Here is a 20000-nt window from a genome sequence, read left to right on the forward strand (position 1 = left end):
TGAGTAAATTTAAATGAGTGCATAGAGAGATTAGGGAGAAATGTCAATGTAGTTGTATTGGGAGACCTTAATTCTAGGGTAGGAAATGAACCAATAGACGGAGTGATTGGGAGGTATGGAGTTCCAGGTAAAAATCGTAGTGGAGAATTGATGGTGGAGATGTGTCTTGAAAGATAGTTGATGATATCAAACACTGTGTTTAGGAAGAAATCAAGCATAAGTACACATGGGAGAGGGTGGTGGATGGATGGGTGGCAGATAGAGCGTTAATGGACTATATAGTGGTGACCAGGAGTATGGTAGGAAGAGTTAAGGATGTATATGTTCTAAGGGGAGAGAGTGGGGGAATATCGGATCATATTCTGGTGGAAGGTAAATTGAGAGTGGAGAATAGGTGGAGAAAGAGGAAAAGGGCAGAAAGTAGGGAGGTACTTAGAGTGAACTGCTTAAATTAGAAAGAAAAGGAGAAGGAGTATAAGAAGTAGCTGAGAGAGGAGTGAGAGGTAGTGAAGGATAGAGTAGACCTAGGAGTGGAGGAGAAATGGGGATGGTTCAAGGAGGGAGTCATAAGGTGTGCAAAGATGGTGTGTGGAACAAGGAGGGTGGGACGAAATAGAAGGAAGGGTAGTGAGTGGTGGGATGAGGAAGCAAAGAAGGGTGTAGAAGAGAAGAAGCAGTTTTTCATAGATTGGCTACAAATTAGGATGAGGGAATCATATGTGAGGTACAAAGTAAAGAGAAGGGAAGTTAAGCATAAGATAAAGGAAGAAAAGAGGAGAGCAGATGTGAAATGGGGAAAGAGTATGACAAAATTTTTTGAGAACAATAAAAAGATGTTTTGAAAAGAAATTAAAAGAAGGAGAGTAGGCGAATCAAATAGAGAAGAAAAAGTAAAAGGTGCAGATGGAGAGATGAAAGTGGAAGAGAAGACAATGAGAGGAAGGTGGGCAGAATATTTTAGGGAGTTGCTTAATGCGAAGGAGGATAGGGAGGGAAAGATAATTACCGTGAGAAGCGCTAAGAAAATAAGAGTGATGAGTGAGGAAAATGGAGGAGAAATAGGGAAAGATGAAGTGAAAGCAGCTGTTAAGATGATGAGAGCAGGTAAGGCACCTGGGTTGGATGGATGCCATGCAGAATGTCTGAAGAAAGGAGATACAGTTATGGTGGATTGGCTGGTGAGGTTTTTTAATGTATGATTAAGAGAGGGTAGAGTGCCGGAGAACTGGAGGAGTGCCTGTATAGTTCCACTTTACAAGGGAAAGGGGGACAAGTGTAAGTGTAGTAGTTTCAGAGGGATCAGCTTGTTAAGTGTAGTTGTTGTTGTTGTTGTCGTTTCCTAGACTGTCTGTCCGAGCAGTCCCGTCTCCCCAAGGAATGCCACAGCCGAAACTGGGTTTTCCCACAAATCCTTTAAAGAATGTATGTTGTGTTGTTTGCGTGCATGATTGTGTATAATGCAGTCTTCCATTATGTGTTGTATGGTATGGGGTGAAGTGTTACATCCTGGACAGCTGTTCACAATGCGGTCATCCAGCCTCTTCTGGTAGCTTAGAAGGAAAGGGGGACAAGTGTGAGTGTAGTAGTTACAGAGTGATCAGCTTGTTGAGTGTAGTTGGGAAGGCTTATGGGAGGGTCTTGATTGAGAGGATTAGGAGAGGAACAGAGAGAGTAATTGGTGAGGAACAGTGTGGTTTTAGGACAGGTAGGGGTTGTGTAGATCAGATTTTTGTGGCAAGAAAGATATATGAGAAAGCTATAGGAAAAGGTAAGGATGTTTTTTGGGCTTTTATGGATCTGGAAAAGGCTTATGACAGGGTAGACAGGAAGGCACTGTGGGAGGTACTGCAGATATATGGGATAGGAAGATAGCTGTTAATAGCAGTCAAGAGTTATTACGAGAGTAGTAGAGCTTGTGTTAGGATTAGAAATGGAGAGAGTTTGAGGTAAAGGTGGGACTTCGTCAGAGATGTGTTATATCGCCCTGGCTGTTCAATCTATACAAGAATGGGATGGTGCGAGAGGTGAATGCGAGGGTGGTGGGTCAGGGGTTGGAGATGGTTAAAGAAAATGGAGAAATGTTGGAAATAATCCAGTTATTGTTTGCTGACGACACTGCGCTAGTAGCAGGATCAGAGGAGGGATTGAGGAAGTTAGTGACAGAGTTTGAGAAGGTGTGTGAAAGAAGGAAGCTGAAGATAAATGTGGGCAAAAGGTGATGAGATGTACAAGGGGAGAGAGTGACAGCAGGCTGAAAGTGAGCATTAAGGGAGAGAAACTGAAGGAAATGGATAGTCTTAGATACTTGGGTGCGAATGTAGCAGGAAAGGGAGGAGTGAGGGTGGAGGTAGAATGTCGATTGAGAGAAGCGAGTAAATGCCTTGGTGGATTAAAAAGTGTAATGAGAAATAGACATCTGGGAATGGATGCTAAGAGGAGGTTATATGAAGGAGTGATTGTGCCAACAGCACTGTACGGGGCTGACACATGGAAAATAAGAGAAGAGAGAGAGAAGGAGTTTGAATGTGTTTGAGATGAAATGTCTGAGAAGTATGATAGGGGTTACTAGGCTGGATAGAGTGAGAAATGAGGAGGTGAGGAGGAGAACAGGGGTGGAAAGGGAGCTGGGAGATAGGGTTGATGAAAGAGTATTAGGATGGTTTGGACACATGGAAAGAATGAGTGAAGAAAGATTAGTAAAAGAGGTGCGGAAAGCAGAGGTGGAAGGAGTGAATATGAGGGGCGTCCTAGGATGAGATGGATGGATGGGATAAAAGGGGCATTACAAAAGAGAGGAATGTCTGCTGAGGAAGGACGGGAGAGGACAGAAGACAGGGGTGAATGGAGAATGGTTGTGTATGGATGATGCTGTGATGCATGAAGGGGAGTGGGTGGGGGATGGGGGGTGAGGAAGTATGTATGAGAAAAAAATTGACGCAGCCCGAAGGGATTTCTCCCCGTCTTTTCCTTTTCTGCATGAGGGGACAGAGAGGGGGGTCGCCGAATTAATGAAGCAGCCTTTCTGTGGATGTGCTGTGTCTTGCGACATTGCTTCTGACCTAGGGCAGTGGACAAGATGCAAGGATGACCCGTCATCCAGGAAGTGCCAAAATGAGAGGGAGGGAGGAGGGTGGAGGGGAGTGGAATATGTAGGGGATGGAATGGGTGGAAGTGTTTTCTGTGCCTTTTTCTTTTTGGCTGCCCCCCGTGTAAGGGGGGGAAAAAGCCTTTGGTATATGTATGTATGTATATATATATATATATATGATATATATATATATATATATATATATATATATATGTATATATACTAAACTCATCACTCAGAAATGACCCAATCTTGAGCTAAGGACCCTCAAGAAACATGGTTTTCCCTAGAACGGGGTGGGCAATCGTTTTAGGTATGGGTGGTGCCAAAATTTCTCTGATCCAGCATTTTCTTGCGTGTCTACTGAGTATATTATATATAAATTATAGGCCTTACATACGACTATGGGTCCCCTTAGGGCCCCGGTCTGCCACCTAGAGCAGCAAGCGGATACCAATGGTCATACAAAAGAAGCTAGAGATCTATTATTTTTTCTTAATTAAGGTGAGCTTTGGGTTTCACGTGCCGGAAAAAAATCGTTAGTAGTGTGCCATATTTGGCACGCATGCCAAGGGTTCCCCACCCTTGTCATAGGATATCTTCTTGCAAATCTTACTTTTCTGAAAGCAATGCTAGCTTAAATTTTCTTTTTGTTGCGCCTTCAGGAGTGGTGCGGTTCTGAAGGCAACAGTCTTGTGTTCTCAGAGAGCAATGCCCTAGAGCGGTGGGCCTCGACGAGGCTCGTCGACGCATACGTGGCTTTTGACACTGCTGACTCCATGTTCTCCCTGGACCCTTCGCATCTGGAAGAGTGAGTTGACATTCCTTATCCCAGGGGTTGCCATTTGTTTTTCTTTTTCTTCATTTTGTCTTTCTTTTCTTTCTTTCACAGAAGCCAGATAACTAAAAAAATTAGCAAGGGCCGTATAATTTTTTTTTTAGTAAAATACAGTGAATACACAAAAAAAAGACAACTAACATAGATATTCACCAATACACAAAATACTAAGTATACAAAAAAAAAAGACAAACACATATATATCTACCTTTTTTTTTTTTTTACAAAAATAAACAAATAAATGAATAAATAAATAAATAAATAGATAGATAAATAAAAAAATAAAAAATTGACACGTTCAGTGGGGCGTCGGACCAGATGAATTGACTTCACGGGCCAGATGTGGCCCGCGGGCCGTAGTTTGGTGACCCCTCCTCTATCCTAAAACAGCGACCCTTCCCTTCCAAAGGGACATCACAGCTAAACAAAATAGTTCCGTAATTCTGGTATGGAAGGGGTCAAGTAGGATTTACATTACTCATAATCTAATTCCAAGGTAACTCATAACCTAATAGTTAACTTGTATGTTCATGAGGATATATGTGCATGTACTCACCTAATTGGATACCACGGGTTTATGTTAACCCTGCCATGCCTCTTCTCTTTCTCATGGACCTGCTTTAAGCCGGGAATTCTTTTCTAGACTTGCAAATGGTCTGGGCCCAGTTGATACCATATCCAATGCTGCGTGCGAAAATTTGAATCGTATTGACGAGGTTAATAGAAAACGGGTTGGGGTGACTGAAATAATTATACTTTACACATATGTAACAGCAATTATTGTTGAGCAGATAACTTTACGTCCCCCATTTGCATCCTCCTCACCCCTCCCTGGGTGTTAGTGCACATCCACCCTATTTTGGGAACCACTGTTCCACACGTTGTTGTTGTTGTTGCCGTTCCCTAGACTGTCTGGCCAAGCAGTCCCGTCTTCCTGAGGAACGCCACGGCTGGAACGGGGTTCTCCCACAAAGCCCTTATAGTGTGTATATTATGTTTCTTAATGAATATTAATATTAATGAAGCGGGCTTGTTGTGGATGTGCTGTGTCTTGCGACACTGCTTCTGACCCAGGGCAGTGGACAAGATGCAAGGATGACCCGTCATCCAGGAGGTGCTAAGACAAGAGGGAGGGAAGAGGGTAGAAAGGAATGGAGTATGTAGGGGATGGAATGGGTGGGAGAGGTTTCTATGCCTTGTCTTTTGGCTACCTCCCGTGTATTATGTTTCTTGGTGTGGCAGCGTCTATGTCGTGGGGACTACCCCCCCACCCAAACCCCAAGAGTTGGGGGCCAAACAGCCACAAGAAATCTCCTGCCACCTGCTCTTATGCAGGTGGCACCAATCCATACCTTGTATCCAATTGTTTAGATTTAAGAAGGAAATAGGCAAGAACTGGCTCACCAATTGAATGTTTAATGAATGGAATAGACTTGTAGTGAGTGCTGAAAATATCGATTGTTTTGAGAGAAGGTTAGGTAATTCTATGGATGGGGATGATAGGTGGTAATGGACATGGAGCTGGCTAGTGTAGGTTTTATGGTCTCTTGCAGTCTCCTTCATTCTTATGTTCTTATGTGCTGTGGTTGGCAGGTGGGAGCTGCAAGGCGGTGAGAAGGCTTGGTGCGGACAGCAGTCTAAGAAGAAGCGACTTGTGATGGATGGCGCCGGAGTCCGAAAAGTCTGCACACCATTTATTGACACAAGGTGAGTACTGGAATAAAATTTATAGTAACAATGATAACGAGAAAACTTTCACCAAGGGAAAATTACGTAAAAAATAAAACTTCATGCCACATTCCCACTTATTTGATATTTGTTCTCAAACTACTTTATCCAGGTGCTTAATTCAGATGAATGTAATCTATAATCAATGTAATATAATGATATATCAAATAATTCCGACAGTCGTCCCCGGACTCGAACCGAGGCTTGGGAGAAAGTAAAGCCGACGCTCTACCAACTGAGCTATCAGGACTCTAAAACTCCCCAACCTGGGAATCAATCTCACTCCCCAAGGAACTAAGTCGACTGCTAACTGGCGTTCTAACTTAATTTTACGGAGAACTAAGCCCAACTAGCTCGTGGTTAAGCTGGTACGTATCCTTGGTAGAGCGACGGCTTTGCTTTCTCGTAAGCCTCGGTTCGAGTTCGGGGACGACTGTCGAAATTATTTGATTGACATCGCCGTCACTGGTGATTCTATTCAGGTATTGCAACGACGGAAGTCCATCAAGGATACGTGTCAGCTTAACCACGAGCTATGAGTTGGGCTTAGTTCTCCGTAAAATTAAGTTAGGACGGCAGTTAGCAGTCGACTTAGTTCCTTGGGGAGTGAGATTGATTCCCAGGTTGGAGAGTTTTAAAGTCCCGATAGCTCGGTAGAGCGTCGGCTTTGCTTTATCGCAAGCCTTGGTTCGAGTCCGGGGATGATTGTCGGAATTATTTGATTGACATTGCCGTCACTGGTGATTCTATTCAGTTAATGATATATATATATGTATATATATACATATATATATATATATATATATATATATACTATAATAAAGTAGTAGCTTCTGTTTGTTTGTTTGTTTGTTCACGAACTCCTAGGGTTTTGGGGATAGACGCCCATAACCATATACTGATACCCTATCACTCCAGGTACTTGGATAACTATATTTTATTTCCATATATATATATATATATTTTTTTTTTTGGGCTAGGGTTAAGAGTTAAAGGGGTATGGTGTGGTAACCCGCCCCTACTGTAGTTTCCCCTTAACACGATTGGCATTTTTGTGACAAAAATTACTATGATTAAACAAACCATTGTATTTGTGAAATCAATGTTGCCACAAACTATGATAGCCTTTGTAAGGAGAAAGCATGTAAATGTAAAATTATTGTATAATTTTACCAAATATTGGTTATTTTTATTTTACTTTCTCGCGGGTGGTAATATACTCGAGTTCAAAGATAACGAAGAATTAATTTAATTTTACTCTTACGGCCGAATATATTTTATTATCAAAGTAAGTCTCCCTCCTCAAATTGATTATTTTTCTTACTTTCTAAACATTTTATGTGTGTTACATTTCCAAAGTGTTATATCGATACGTGTAACTTTTCTCCACAAATTCTACCAAAATTAAAATGATCATCATTTGCCCGCAGCAACGCGCGGGTAATTTGGCTAGTATATATATATGATAGTATAATGGTATAATAGAATAACATAATAGTATAATAATATAACATAATATTATGATATAATAATATAGTAATATAATTATATAATCCATAATCTGTGCAAAGATATACTTTCCATCCTTCACATGAAATAAACAATTTGTCCTCAACCAGAATATAAAAAAAAAAAGTTGCATAATCAGAACAAAGGATTTAGCACATTCCTTCTAAATGCGAAGGACTTAGCACACCCCTCCTAAATACTAAGGACTTAGCACACTCCTCCTAAATGCGAGGGACTTAGCACACTCCTCCTAAATGCAAAAAACCTTTAAACTTTCCTGTACTTTCCAAATGAAAAAATTCTTCGAACTTTTCAATTCCCTCTTGAGCAAGAAAAAATATCAAATCTTTTCGCTCCTTTATTAAAGGAATGCTGGTGCTTTGGAGCTAGAGATAGGACTCTGTGCCTTCAGTCGAGACGCGGCTGGGGTTTTGATGGAAACTGTGGTTTCACTCCAAGTGGAAATTGATGGACAGAGGGAAGACATCCAAACAATGAGGCTGAATGCCATCGAGCCGATTCCATTTGTTTATACGTTGGGGTCCCGCCTACAACATGAGAAACTAAGGTAAGGTGTCTGTGTAGTAATATATTAAGAGAGAGAGAGAGAGAGAGAGAGAGAGAGAGAGAGTGAGAGTGAAGCAAATCAGAGAATGTTTTTAGTCTCTTCCCCACATAATGATACCCTTCATTTACCTTTGGACAGAAAACCAAACCAACCCAGACCAAACCAACCTAGACTGAGCCAGGACAAACCAAACCCAACCTAACCCATCTCAAATCAAATCAACCCAAACCAAACCAAAATTAATTAGAACAACACAGTGACCGACCACATACAATATGTTTTCAGGTTTTGCGTTATGGAGAACAAAGAAAGAGAAGAAGACGAAGGTATCTGGTTCTTGGAGTCCCTCGAGGTCCTTCCGTGGTCGCCCATGGAACCAAAAGTGTTCTTCCAGGTTCGTTATCTTCTGTGCACTTTTTTCTTGATAGATCTGAAGGGAAAAAATCCTTCAGGATATCAAATGACATTCTGTGTAATTTTATTGAGAAAACAAAATAGTTTGCTATAGTGACAGAAAAGGTTCTGGAGTTATGTGGTACCACTAAAGGGATATCTCCCTGTCTTCTCTTTCTGCATGAGGGGACGGTGAGTGAGATGCAGGGATGACCCATCATCCAGGAGGAGCCAAAAGAAAAGGGAGGGAGGGGGTGAATGGGAGTGAAGTGTGTGGGGATGAAATGATTGGGGGTGGATTTATACCTTTGATTTTGGCTACCTCCCTTGTAAGGGGCAAAAGCCATTGGAAAATAGCCCAGTGCGTAACCCCTTTAAATCGAATCAACATAAATCATGTAATGATGTAATGGTGCTTTTATTCACTCCCTCCATAGGCTCAGGTTAACCTCGAATGTGGTGATGGTGGTGCAGCTACCGTTGAGGTTGAGTTCTCAACTGATGGAGGTTTAAGCTGGCTGCCTATGCACCGCCATTGTCTTCCAGAGAACTGCAAGGGACCGTACTCGGCAATAACCTCCATGATCGAAGCACAAACGACTGACAGGCAAGAAGTGACCTCTTAACAATATACTCACTCACCTTGTCATTATTCATGTTTCCTACATTGTAATTTTATTACAGGACTCTACATCTTTCCAGAGAATGTAAGTAAGGTGCCTAAGCCTGTGTTTTCTGCATTGTAATTTTGTTACAGCAGTATATACCTTTGCAGAGAGTGTTAATTAAGGTGCCCAAGACTGTTTTCTGCATTATAATTCTATTACAGCACTCTACATCTTTCCACAGAGTGTAAGTCAAAGTGCCTAAGCCTGTGTTTTCTGTAATTTTGTTTCATCATTTTTTCATAAGTTAGCTACCCAACACACTTCCTGTATGAAGAGGAAATGCTGGCAAGTAATTGTTAAGTTTCTGGAACCTTTGCAAGAAGTGACCTCTTAGCAATAGACTCACTCACTTTGCCCTTATTAGTGTTTTTGCATTGTCATTTAATTACAACACTCTCTAAAAGTTAGCTACCCAACACACTTCCTGTACGAAGAGGAAATGCAGGCAAGTAACTGTTAAGCTTCTGGAAATTTTGCAGGTGGGGATTGGTTACCATACCCTTCCCATACGCTGCTATGACCCCCCAAACCCGTCTGCGCATGCGGCAGGTAAATGGTGGGACCAATACGGCCTGGGCTGTTGACAACGTCTTCGTTGGACGCTGTCCACAAGGATGCAATGGACGAGGTTTCTGCCAACCAGAAGGTCATTGCAAGTGAGTCTGAGGTTCAGTTTCATCAGTGTGATAATCTCTTATAAAGGGATTATCACACTGGGCTATTTTTCCTCCAACATCGTACCTCCAACTTTCGTTTGAATAACTAGAATATGACTTTGCTTACAGAAATCTAGACTTCTCTAAGAACACTTCAACAGTATGCCTAATATTCATATAGGTTTACAATGTCTTAGTTCATCATTCAGTTTTTCTATACATGACGAAAAGATAATTTGATATTTGGAGATTTGAAAAATATTGTAACCGAAGTCGTTTTTACGCAAATGAACTCTCAACGGTCGGCACTGGTGAAGCCCGTAGAAGCCTAGTGTGATAACCCCTTAAGCAAGCCCTACATGATCAATATTATTGCGGAATATTTTGTATTGTATAATGATATTGACCACTTGCCGACACCATCTACCATTTGTGCTTTGACTAAGGGGTTCCAGAGATCACTATCTCTTGTCCCAACTGTCACGAACCTTTCCTAAACCGTCAATAATATTGTTTAATACAAAATATTCCACACTGGTATTGATCGTGTTGGGCCCGTTTTATTAGGAAGGTAACCAAGTCGAAAGGTCCACACCCACTCTCAGCCATTCCCGTGCCATCCACCACCCTTATTTCCCTCTCATCTTAGCTCCTTGTGGATGAAGGGCCGTCCCTGTCTCCTGTCCACAAACCTGGGTTAGAAGCAGTGCAGCAAAACACAGCACATCCACAACAAAACTGCTTCATTTAATGAGCGACCCCCCCCCCTCTTCCTCCTTTCATTCAGAAAATAGAGAAGACGGGAAGAAATCCCTTTGGGCTAAGTAAAAATATCATTCACACACAACCACTGTCTATTTCTTCCTATCCCCCACCCGCTTCCTTCCTTGCTTGACAGGGATAGCTCATAGATTAAAATAAAAAAGTTATTGGAATTTATGATAGTGCAAGACATTGTATTAACCTCCATTTCCCTTCCTTCCTTGATCGACAGACATAGTTCATAGACTGAAGAAAAAAAAAAATGCTTGGGACTTATGACAGCATGAGACAGTGTATTAATCTGTTTTTCTATTTAGGTGTGAGTATGGCTTCAGTGGTGCCGGGTGTGAATTGCCAGAAAGGGAGAATCCAGTTTATGTATCTGAACCCTTCACCGGTTTAGTCAACAACAGTGCGAATATCCTTAAGGTCTGTTTTCCATTGCATTTGTGGATAATGACAACTTTCCTTCGCCAACTGTAGATATTTTGGTGGCATTAATGCTGTTATCTAAGGAAACACCAATGGACGGATCCGTTATTGATAAGACATTTCCTTGTTACAGCCTTATCCAGTTCATAGTCGTGTTATACATATCAGAGAATAGATAGGAAGATCTGGGGGTACGGGATGAGGTCACTGGAGCCTAGGAAAGGCTAAGGGGGAGAGGGAGGAATTGTCTGTGTGCAGGTCATTTGTACTACTAAATGCTCCGTCCTCTCGTGGTATTTCTTTAGATAGACTTGTTCCAACTGCCAATTACATACGTTGATCTTTTATGTTTCCAAACAGGTGGAAGGTGGGGAAGGTGGCTATCAGTGTGGTGTCTTAGGGCAAGGCCGAGCTGCAGTGTTCCTAGGGGAAGGCTACAGAGGCATCACCACCGTAGACATCAACACGACTGACGCTCATTTTCTGCAGTTCCACTTCGTCGCGGGAATGCCCAGTGATGTTGGTATCCCTTTAGACCAGAGGTTCACAAACTAGGGGGCCGTCCCCTTCATGGGAGGTGTGAGGAGGATATACAGGGAGCAGGAAATTCATCTGCTCAAATATCATTGTTTGATAAGAATGATCAAAACATTCCAAGAACAAGTATCTGCCGTTACATAAGCGTAAAGTATAATTTCATACATTTACAAAAAAGATGTGGGAGGGGCATATAGATCTACTGGAAGCAAAAAGGGGACATCATATAAGGTAGTTTGGGAACAATTGCTGTAGACGGAATAGACAGTGAATGGCTGAAGAAACGTCGAATTTTTTAACTGCTGTAGACAGAACGCATGATGAATAGCTAAAGAAATCTTGATTTTTTTTTAACTGTTGTAGATGGAATGTATGATCAGTGGCTAAAGAAATATCGAAATTTGTTTTTCTTTTAATTGCTGGAAGGGGAATGCATGAGGAATGGCTGCAGAAACCTCATTTTTTAACTATAGATGGAATGCATGAGGAATAGCTTAAGAAACCTTGATTTTTTCCTAACTGTTGCAGACGGAATGCATAAGGAATAGCTGAAGATACCTATTTTTTTCTTCTAACTGCTGTAGGCGGAATGCCTAACCAAGAAAACCTCGAAATTCGTCATCTTCATCTTCTTTTACGAGGGTCGTTCCAAAAGTGCTTCCTATTCTTTTATTCCGCCCGAAGGGATCCGAGGGGATTGTAAATTGCATTGTTATGATGACTGAACTTATGCACTTATGACCTGAAAGTTTCATCTCTGTTGCAGATATTGACGGTGTGACACTCTAAGAAAGCAATTCCTGTCATGGACGTGCATCAGAAGTAGAGATGCGTCATTGAATTCCTCCATGCAGAAAAAATTGAACCTATCAACATTCACCGGCGCCTAGTGAACGTTTACGAAGCCGATACTGTTGATGTCAGCACAGTTAGGAGATGGGTTTCTCGATTTCAGAGTAGCGACAGAGATGTGAGTGACAAGTGCGCTTCGGACACCCATGCACAGCCACCACCCCGGAAAACAAAGTGCGTCTCGATCAACTCATCCGCGCTGATCGGCGGATAACGGTGAATGAAATCCGTGTAGAGTTGGATGTGGATGTCAGTGCACTGGAAACGATGTTGTCATCCCTAGGATACAGCAAAGTGTGTGCTAGGTGGGTTCCACGAATGCTCACGCAGGACCAAAAGGACCACCGACGGAATGCCTGTCAGGACTTGTTGGATCGGTACGAAGCCGAAGGTGACGGATTCTTGGACCGCATTATCATTGATGACAAGACGTGGTGTCACCACTACGAGCCGGAGTCCAAAGGCAGTCGATGGAATGGAACCACTCACACTCCCCAGCAAAGAAGTTCAAGACGCAGACATCTGCAGGCAAAGTGATGTGCACCGTCTTCTGGGACAGGAAGAGCGTCATCCTCCTGGATTTCTTGGAACAAGGGCGACTGTCAACTCTGACCGTTACGTTGAAACGTTGACCAAGCTGAAGGCCCGGAATGCCCGTGTAAGGCCAGAGAAAAGGGAAACATTCCGTTTGCAACACGGCAACGCCAGGACACACACAAGTTTGAAGACCACGGAATGTGTGACAAAGTTCGGCTGGACGGTGCTGTCTCACCCACCGTATAGTCCCGACCTGGCACCGTCAGACTTCCACTTGTTCGAACCTCTGAAGGATGCATTACGTGGGCAGCATTTCCCCGACAACAACACCGTAATCGCAGCCGTGAAAAAATGGACCGCCTCGGCAGGCGCTGATTTTTACGAACGAGACATCAAGGCTCTCGTTCATCGCTGACAAAAGTGCATTGAGAATGGTGGTGACTACGTAGAAAAATAAATTCTAGAGCACAAAAGGTCGCTCGTTTTAATGGTGCCACTCCCGTCTTCTTAGCTCTTCAACTTTTTGAGTTAAAAATAGGAGGCATTACTTTGGAACGACCCTCGTATTTTATTTTATTTTATTTCATTCTATTTATTTTATTTTGAAAACTATTTCTGGTTCTCCTTTCAGGTAGGGAATTGTCCTGGTCCAGACCAAGCTTCTGAGAGCATATATGTGCATTACTCATGTAATGGTGGTGTGACGTGGACTCTACTGCACACCCTCCATGCCTTCCATCACAAATCACCTGGGTGAGGACCTCTTATGCTAAGGAGATATTCACATTCCTTTAGTAGGGTAACGGAGGATGTCCACTGGCAGAACAGGTTTGAACGTCGGTACTTGTGGTGGAGGTTGAGGTGACGGCAGTTCGAACCTTGCCACCAGCGAGTTGGACCAAGGGTATAGGACATTAAATTCCATGCTACAAAGTCCTCTGTAAGGAGTGCCGTCCTAACCTCCAGATAGGGGGAATTCGCGACGTTCAACCTAATCAGGACAGGAAGGTTCATAGAGTGTGGGGGTAATCTAATAGAGGTATTCAAATAGGTCAAGGGCTTTATTAGAGTGATGCAGACTAGGTCATCATATTAACCCAGCAGTTTAAGACTCGTAGTAATGAATTTGAATTGGATAAATTTAGGTTTAAGAAGGAAATAGGCAAGAACTGGTTCACCAACAAAATGGTTAACGAATAGAATAGACATAGTAACCATGTAGTGAACGCTAAAGCAATTGGTTGTTTTAAGAGAAGGTCAGATAAATATGGACAGGGATGATATGTGTTAATGAACAGGGAACTGCCTAGTGTAGTCCTTATGGTCTCTTGCAGAATCCTTCATTTTTATGTTCTCGTCAAAAAATGTCTCGTGAAAACAATGACCTGCTTTAAGCTTAAGTGCAAACTGAGACCCAGGAAACACAGCACAGAGCAAAGGTAGACTTCGTGTTGCTAAACGGAAGTACAATTTAAACATTTCTCTTACTTGAAATGCAGAGATAGTACATCTAGAAGCATTTCAAGTGAGAAAAGCTCAAACTGTACTTCAATTCACAACAGGAAGTCTGCCTTTGCTTTGTGCTGTGTTGCCTGCATTTCAGTTTGCACTTAGGCTAATGGCTACTATGCACTGCTCTACATCTTGATATTTCTGTTCCTTGGCAGACATGTATCCCGGGACCTGCCTCCGGCTGCCAAGAACATTGCATGTCGGTTTCAGATATGGCAGGCTCACCATTCGGGTGCTGGTAAAGACATGTGGGCTCTGGATGACCTCACCGTTACTTCCCAAATGTACAACAATGTGCAGCTAGATTTTTCGGACGATTCCATCGTTAACAGTTCCCTCAGGTACGTCGGTTTTACATTAGCAATCTCTTAACTAGGTACGTTCTGCTCGGTGCAATTATCGCTCAACGATGAACATTCATGGCTCAATGATAATCGTCAAATGATTGTCTAGAGCACCAATTCTTTGTTTTTGAATGATGGGGCTGTTTTGCCTCGAGTGACTGCCACTGGAGTCGCTAAAAGCAAAGAATTAGTGTTCTAGACAATCGTTTGACGATTATTGTTAAGCCAAGAACGACTATTGTTGAGCGATAATCGTACCGAGCAAAATGTACTTTTAGCCGATTTAACAGCAACTCTTCTGACCCTGAACCTCAGTATTGGAAATCATAGTTCGAATCCAACGTGTTGCAATGTAGCAGCTCCATGGCAGGTAATCAGTTACCATTTTTCAATCATTAATATTTCCAATCATTACCAATTACCATCTGTCTGCTTATATACAAAAAGGCATGCAACCACCCTCTACCCACCCCCATCCAAATGTGCCTTTCTTATAACAGTGGTTTACTGTACGTCTGAGTTAATATCTCTGATCATAAAGCCATATGTGATTATAAAAAAAAGAAAAAAAAAATGACTGTCACTAAGAACCAGGGATGGATTCTTGTTTGGACACATGGAAAGGATGAGTGAAGAAAGATTAGTAAGAGAGGCATGGAAGGCATAGGTGGAGGGAGTGAACATGAGGGGGCGATCAAGGATGAGATGGATAGATGGGGGTAAAGAGGGCATTAGGAAAGAGGGGGATGCCTGGTGAGGAAGGAGGGGACAAGACAGAGGATAGGGGTGAATGGAGAATGGTTGTGTGTGGATGATACTGTGATGCATAGAAGGGAGTGGGTGGGGGTTGGGGGTGTGAGGGAATATGTATGAATGATAGTTCGACACACCCCGAAGTGGATTTCTCCCTGTGTTTTCTTTATCTGCATGAGGGGACGGAGAGGGGAAGTTGCCGATTAAATGAAGCAGCCTTGCTGTGAATATGCTGTGTCTTGCTGCATTGCTTCTGACCCAGGACAATGGGCGAGATGCAGTGATGACCAGTCATCCAGGAGGAACCAAGAAAAGAAGGAGGGAGGGATGGTGAATGGGAGTGGAGTATGTGAGGATGAAATGGATGGGAGTGGATTTATGCCTTTGACTTTGGCTACCTCCTTTGTAAGGGGGAAAAAGCCCTTGGTATATGTATGTATATATGTTCATATGTCTATGTTTTTCTCACTTTTTCACCAGATGCAAAGTAGGCAAAGCCTGTCAGTGTCCGACCTCTATGAATCCTCTCCATAGGTCTCGGTCCTGGAAGTCTTCATCCCTGTTGATTTCTTGTAAATTTCACTGCTTATGTCTATGTCCTGCCACTGGAATTCGAACCATTTCCTGTGCGACTTCTTACCATAAGGCCATAATGTAACCGCTGTACTATGCCGGCCGCTTAAAAGGAATGATCTGGAACTTGAACTTTATACAGCGAGCATGGTACAATGGTAACGTCATTGCCTTGTGATAAGCAGTTGCATAGCCAATGGTTCGAATCCCAATGGCAGCGTTTGTTAATCCATTTGTCGTAACTTCACACACCATGACTATGTTTATTAATACATTTGTTTCCACATGGACACCACAGATTCCACCTGGGCAAAATAGGCGAGTCCTGTGGCCATGACTCGGCACTGCTCTTCAGCGGGATGAGTTCAACCAGTGGGGCCAGGTTCATGGAAACACGTTCCATGGGTGTCGGACCTTCCTTCATGATACAGTTTGAACTTGTCATGGGATGCGGCCAGACTTACGCCTATGGGCTCAACAATACGGTAAATAGACCTCACACACACACGTTGTCTTTACAGATTCAGGTTTAGATATTCATTGACCACAGAAATACATTATCTTTATTATCACAAATACATTTTTTTGTCCAGAATGAATTAAAGGACATTTTATGGCGTATTTTTACTATAGTAAGGTACTGGAAACCTACCTTATGAACACTGATTCTTGATACTTCACTGGAAAAGGAAAATTTGATTGGTGAAAATCCAACACACTAAGTCCAAGTCTACCGTATCATGAAAGTGTCGTTGGGGGAATGGTCAAGTCAAGTTCCAGATCATTCATTTTATACAATCAGCAAGTTACAACGATAAGGTAATTGCTTTGTGGCAAGCAGTCAAACAACCAAGGGCATGAGTCCCAGTGGCGGAGCTTGTTAATTGATCTTGGATGTGTTTGCGAAACCAAGCAATACTCTTTATAAGAATTTCTCTGTTCCAGCTACTCCTCGAGTACTCCCTTAACCACGGCATTACATGGGGGCTGGTGGAGCGCCCCTGCACTCCTGCTACACCCGGGTGCAAATCATCCTTCTCACGAGGCACCATTTATTCAGAACCCGAGTTCGATTCTTGGAAACGTGTGACGCTTCGACTGCCTCGACATACTTGGTAATCACTGAGGTCACCTTGCAGCATGAACACTTACAAATGAGTAAATGAATAGACAATTTATTATTATTTTTTTATCACTTGCTGATTGACTGCCACCCACACCCCGTGCATCTCATCACGTTAGTTTTGCCCACACTTTCAACTTTCTCTTCTCTTGATAGTTCTGAAATAGATACAAATGTGCAGCAGTATTCATGAAACACTTGCTTGCCGCACAGTTGAAAAAGAAAAAGAAACAAAGATGATAACTCAAAAGAAACACCATGTGAAGATGGAGCCTTTCTTAGGACGACGTTTCTCTTGTTGCAGCTTTATCATGTACTTGATAGAGCTGTAACAGGTGGGTTACACAATGGGGTGCAGTGGCAGCGGGTTCTGTTTAGATTTGATCGAGATTCCTGGTATTTATTGGCAGGTACTTTAGATATATTTACAGTTTGGGATATTCTCCCAAAGAGGGGAGTCTCTCCGGCCTAGACTAAGGGAGAGTCTCCCCAGCCTCCTTTCCTAGGTTCCTCATCTAGGCTCCCTGTCTGGCGAGCACAGTCACCTCCTTATATAGTAAGATTAGCCTAGTTAAGCATGTTTGGTGTAGGTTTTCATATGGAAAATGTGTCTGTGATAAAATTTATATTATTTGTGTGTTAGTTGCGTAGTAATGGGTATTATTTGTGGATGTGGCTAGACATGGTGTATTTATTGAAGTTATAATTATGTAGGTTGGTAGATATTAAGGAAAGGTTAATAAATTGTCTGGTGACATTAAGTACTTCCTTGTTAGGTGATGGCGCGATGATGCGATGGGGTTGTTGTGATGTCTTGTATTATTTGAGTCAGATGTTTTGTGATTGAGAAATGCGAGGCCAGAAAGATTGCTAAAGGCCGCCTTCATGTATGTTGGTGAATACGTGTCATGGCGTGTGACCCATCGTTATGTTGGTAATGGATACAAAGCAAAATGTCATAATCATGAAGGCTTCATCCTCAAATGTTTTTTTCGTTTGAGAGACTTGTCGGCAACTGCCAATTACATACAGAATAATTAGTCTCACCAAGATACTGCTAGTAGCGGTGTGTGTTTTCATTTGTTAGGGGTTGCAAACAGCACATTTTGTAAGAAGACCGCAAATGCAGCATTTCCAGATAAACCTGTTGTTGCAAACCCATATTTTTTTGTTTAATTTTCTTTCTATCAGGTCCCCTACAACTCGCCTACGTCTTCGCCAGAATGAGCACAGTGACCTGGGTGATATTTGGGCCATCGATAACTTGTACATAGGGCACCAATGCCAGGACATGTGTTCAGGCCATGGCCGTTGTACCACCAAAGGCTGCAAGTATGTATGATACTCTCTAGGGCAGAGGTGGGAAACCATTGGCACGACATTGACTTTTCTCCAACACGCGAAACTCGAACTCACATAAATTGAGAGATGAATTGCCAAATTATTCGTTGATTTTTTTTTTAAATGAAAGATAGTAAATAATATGTCTCCAGCAATTTCACATGGCACGTAAGAAGTTTTTTGCATGATGATTGGCGAATTTTGGCACGTGTGCTGAAAAAGGTTGCCCACCCCTGCTGTGGGGGATTAATAGCTTTTTACTAACACTCGTCTTAAGCTTAATTTGTGTTGCTATATTATTTTGTCATTTAGAAGATTGGCATTATATTATTTTTTAATTGAACTTTACAGGTGTGATGATGAGTTCCACGGACATAAATGTCTTCCCCTGGACAAACTTCACGGCCAGGTCGAAGCTAATTTTGATTTGAGGGACGACATTGAGAGGTACAACTTCCATGTCACCGGAGGCAAACTTGTGGAGGCTAACAACGAAGGATGCGGGATTATTACCTCTAAGAAGAGTCTTTACTTTGGTGAGGTTAGTTCTAAGATGATAAACGTTTTCATTATTCATATCAAACATTCAGGTTGCGGCACACCAGGTATTTCTCGCTAGCATGCTACTTCCTTTTCCTACTTTGGGTAGAAATGACTTCGGTTACAATTTTTTGTTTTTCAAATTTTCAAATATCAGATTACTCTTGCATTATATAATGAGAAGCTAAATGACGAACTAAGAGAAGTTAAACCTAAAATACAAATGTTAGACACATTGCCGAGATGTTCTTATAGAAGTCTACTAAGTATTTCAGCGGCTTTGACCCATCGTTTTTCGCTCATATTTCCGAAATAATCATTCACATCAGCATGGTATATCAGCACAGCCTAATTCACACCCTGCCCTAATTTTTGACGTTATAGCGCATTCACAAGTGTATTTAATTACGGTGTTTACTCTTGATACTAAGTGTGTCGTAGCCGACACCCGTGAAGTAAATCGAACAAGTGAAGTTGGGATACACGAGATAATTTGTGATGACGTCACGACTTCACCTGTTCGATATACTTTACACTTAACATCAAGAGTAAACGCCATAATTAAATACACTTGTGAATGCACTATAACGTAAAAAATTAGGGCAAGGTGTGAATTAGGCTGTGCTAATATATCATACTGATGTGAATGGTTATTTCGGAAATATGAGCGAAAAACGATGAGTCAAAGCCGCTGAAATACTTAGTAGAGCACTGTAATCGAAGTAGTTTCCGTTCAAAGTAGCAAAACCAAGTAGCATGCTAGCCTAGTGTGCCGGCTCCTTAAGCACAGAGCAAATACAGACTTCCTTTCGCTGAATTGAAGTACAGTTTGAACTTCTCCCATGAAATGCTGAGGTAGTATACCTGGAAGTATTTTATATGTAAAGTTCAAACTGTACATCAACAGGAAGCCTGTCTTTGCTCTGTGCTGCGTCACCTGTGTTGCCTGCGTCTCAGTTTGTGCTTTGGCTTAGACCTTCCAAGGTCAGACGAAAGTGATATTTAATTTTCCTATTACTCTGACAATATTTTGAGGCAAAAATAGTGTCGTCTTAGATTTTTTTCTTTCTCAAGCACTACTTTAATGTGTACATTTATTTTGTTATTTGGGTGAGCCTTAGGTTCGTTTGACACGTATCGACTTTGCGTCGGCTATCATATAACTATGGACGCTTTCACACGTGGTCGTAGTCGTGACATGTAAAAGCGTCCATGGACATCCATGGTGATTTGAGAGCACGACGTC

The 20000-nt window shown here is 42.1% G+C and overlaps 1 protein-coding gene across 2 annotated transcripts in view; it reads left to right on the plus strand.

Moving 5' to 3' along the window:
• Positions 1-20000, plus strand: part of LOC143027596 (reelin-like) — a 181808-nt gene that overhangs the window by 34056 nt on the left and 127752 nt on the right. For both annotated transcript variants that reach the window (XM_076188935.1, XM_076188936.1), the window contains exons 10-23: positions 3754-3899; positions 5520-5633; positions 7531-7731; positions 8017-8125; positions 8562-8731; positions 9272-9448; positions 10528-10639; positions 11003-11161; positions 13200-13321; positions 14236-14421; positions 16049-16235; positions 16696-16865; positions 18065-18205; positions 18566-18755. In XM_076188935.1, coding sequence (XP_076045050.1) covers positions 3754-3899; positions 5520-5633; positions 7531-7731; positions 8017-8125; positions 8562-8731; positions 9272-9448; positions 10528-10639; positions 11003-11161; positions 13200-13321; positions 14236-14421; positions 16049-16235; positions 16696-16865; positions 18065-18205; positions 18566-18755 — 2184 coding nt within the window. The remainder of the gene's footprint in view (positions 1-3753; positions 3900-5519; positions 5634-7530; positions 7732-8016; positions 8126-8561; positions 8732-9271; positions 9449-10527; positions 10640-11002; positions 11162-13199; positions 13322-14235; positions 14422-16048; positions 16236-16695; positions 16866-18064; positions 18206-18565; positions 18756-20000) is intronic.

This window comes from Oratosquilla oratoria, chromosome 8 (assembly GCF_046742065.1).
Source record: "Oratosquilla oratoria isolate Oo_2021 chromosome 8, ASM4674206v1, whole genome shotgun sequence".
Classification (NCBI taxonomy): Eukaryota; Metazoa; Arthropoda; class Malacostraca; order Stomatopoda; family Squillidae; genus Oratosquilla; species Oratosquilla oratoria.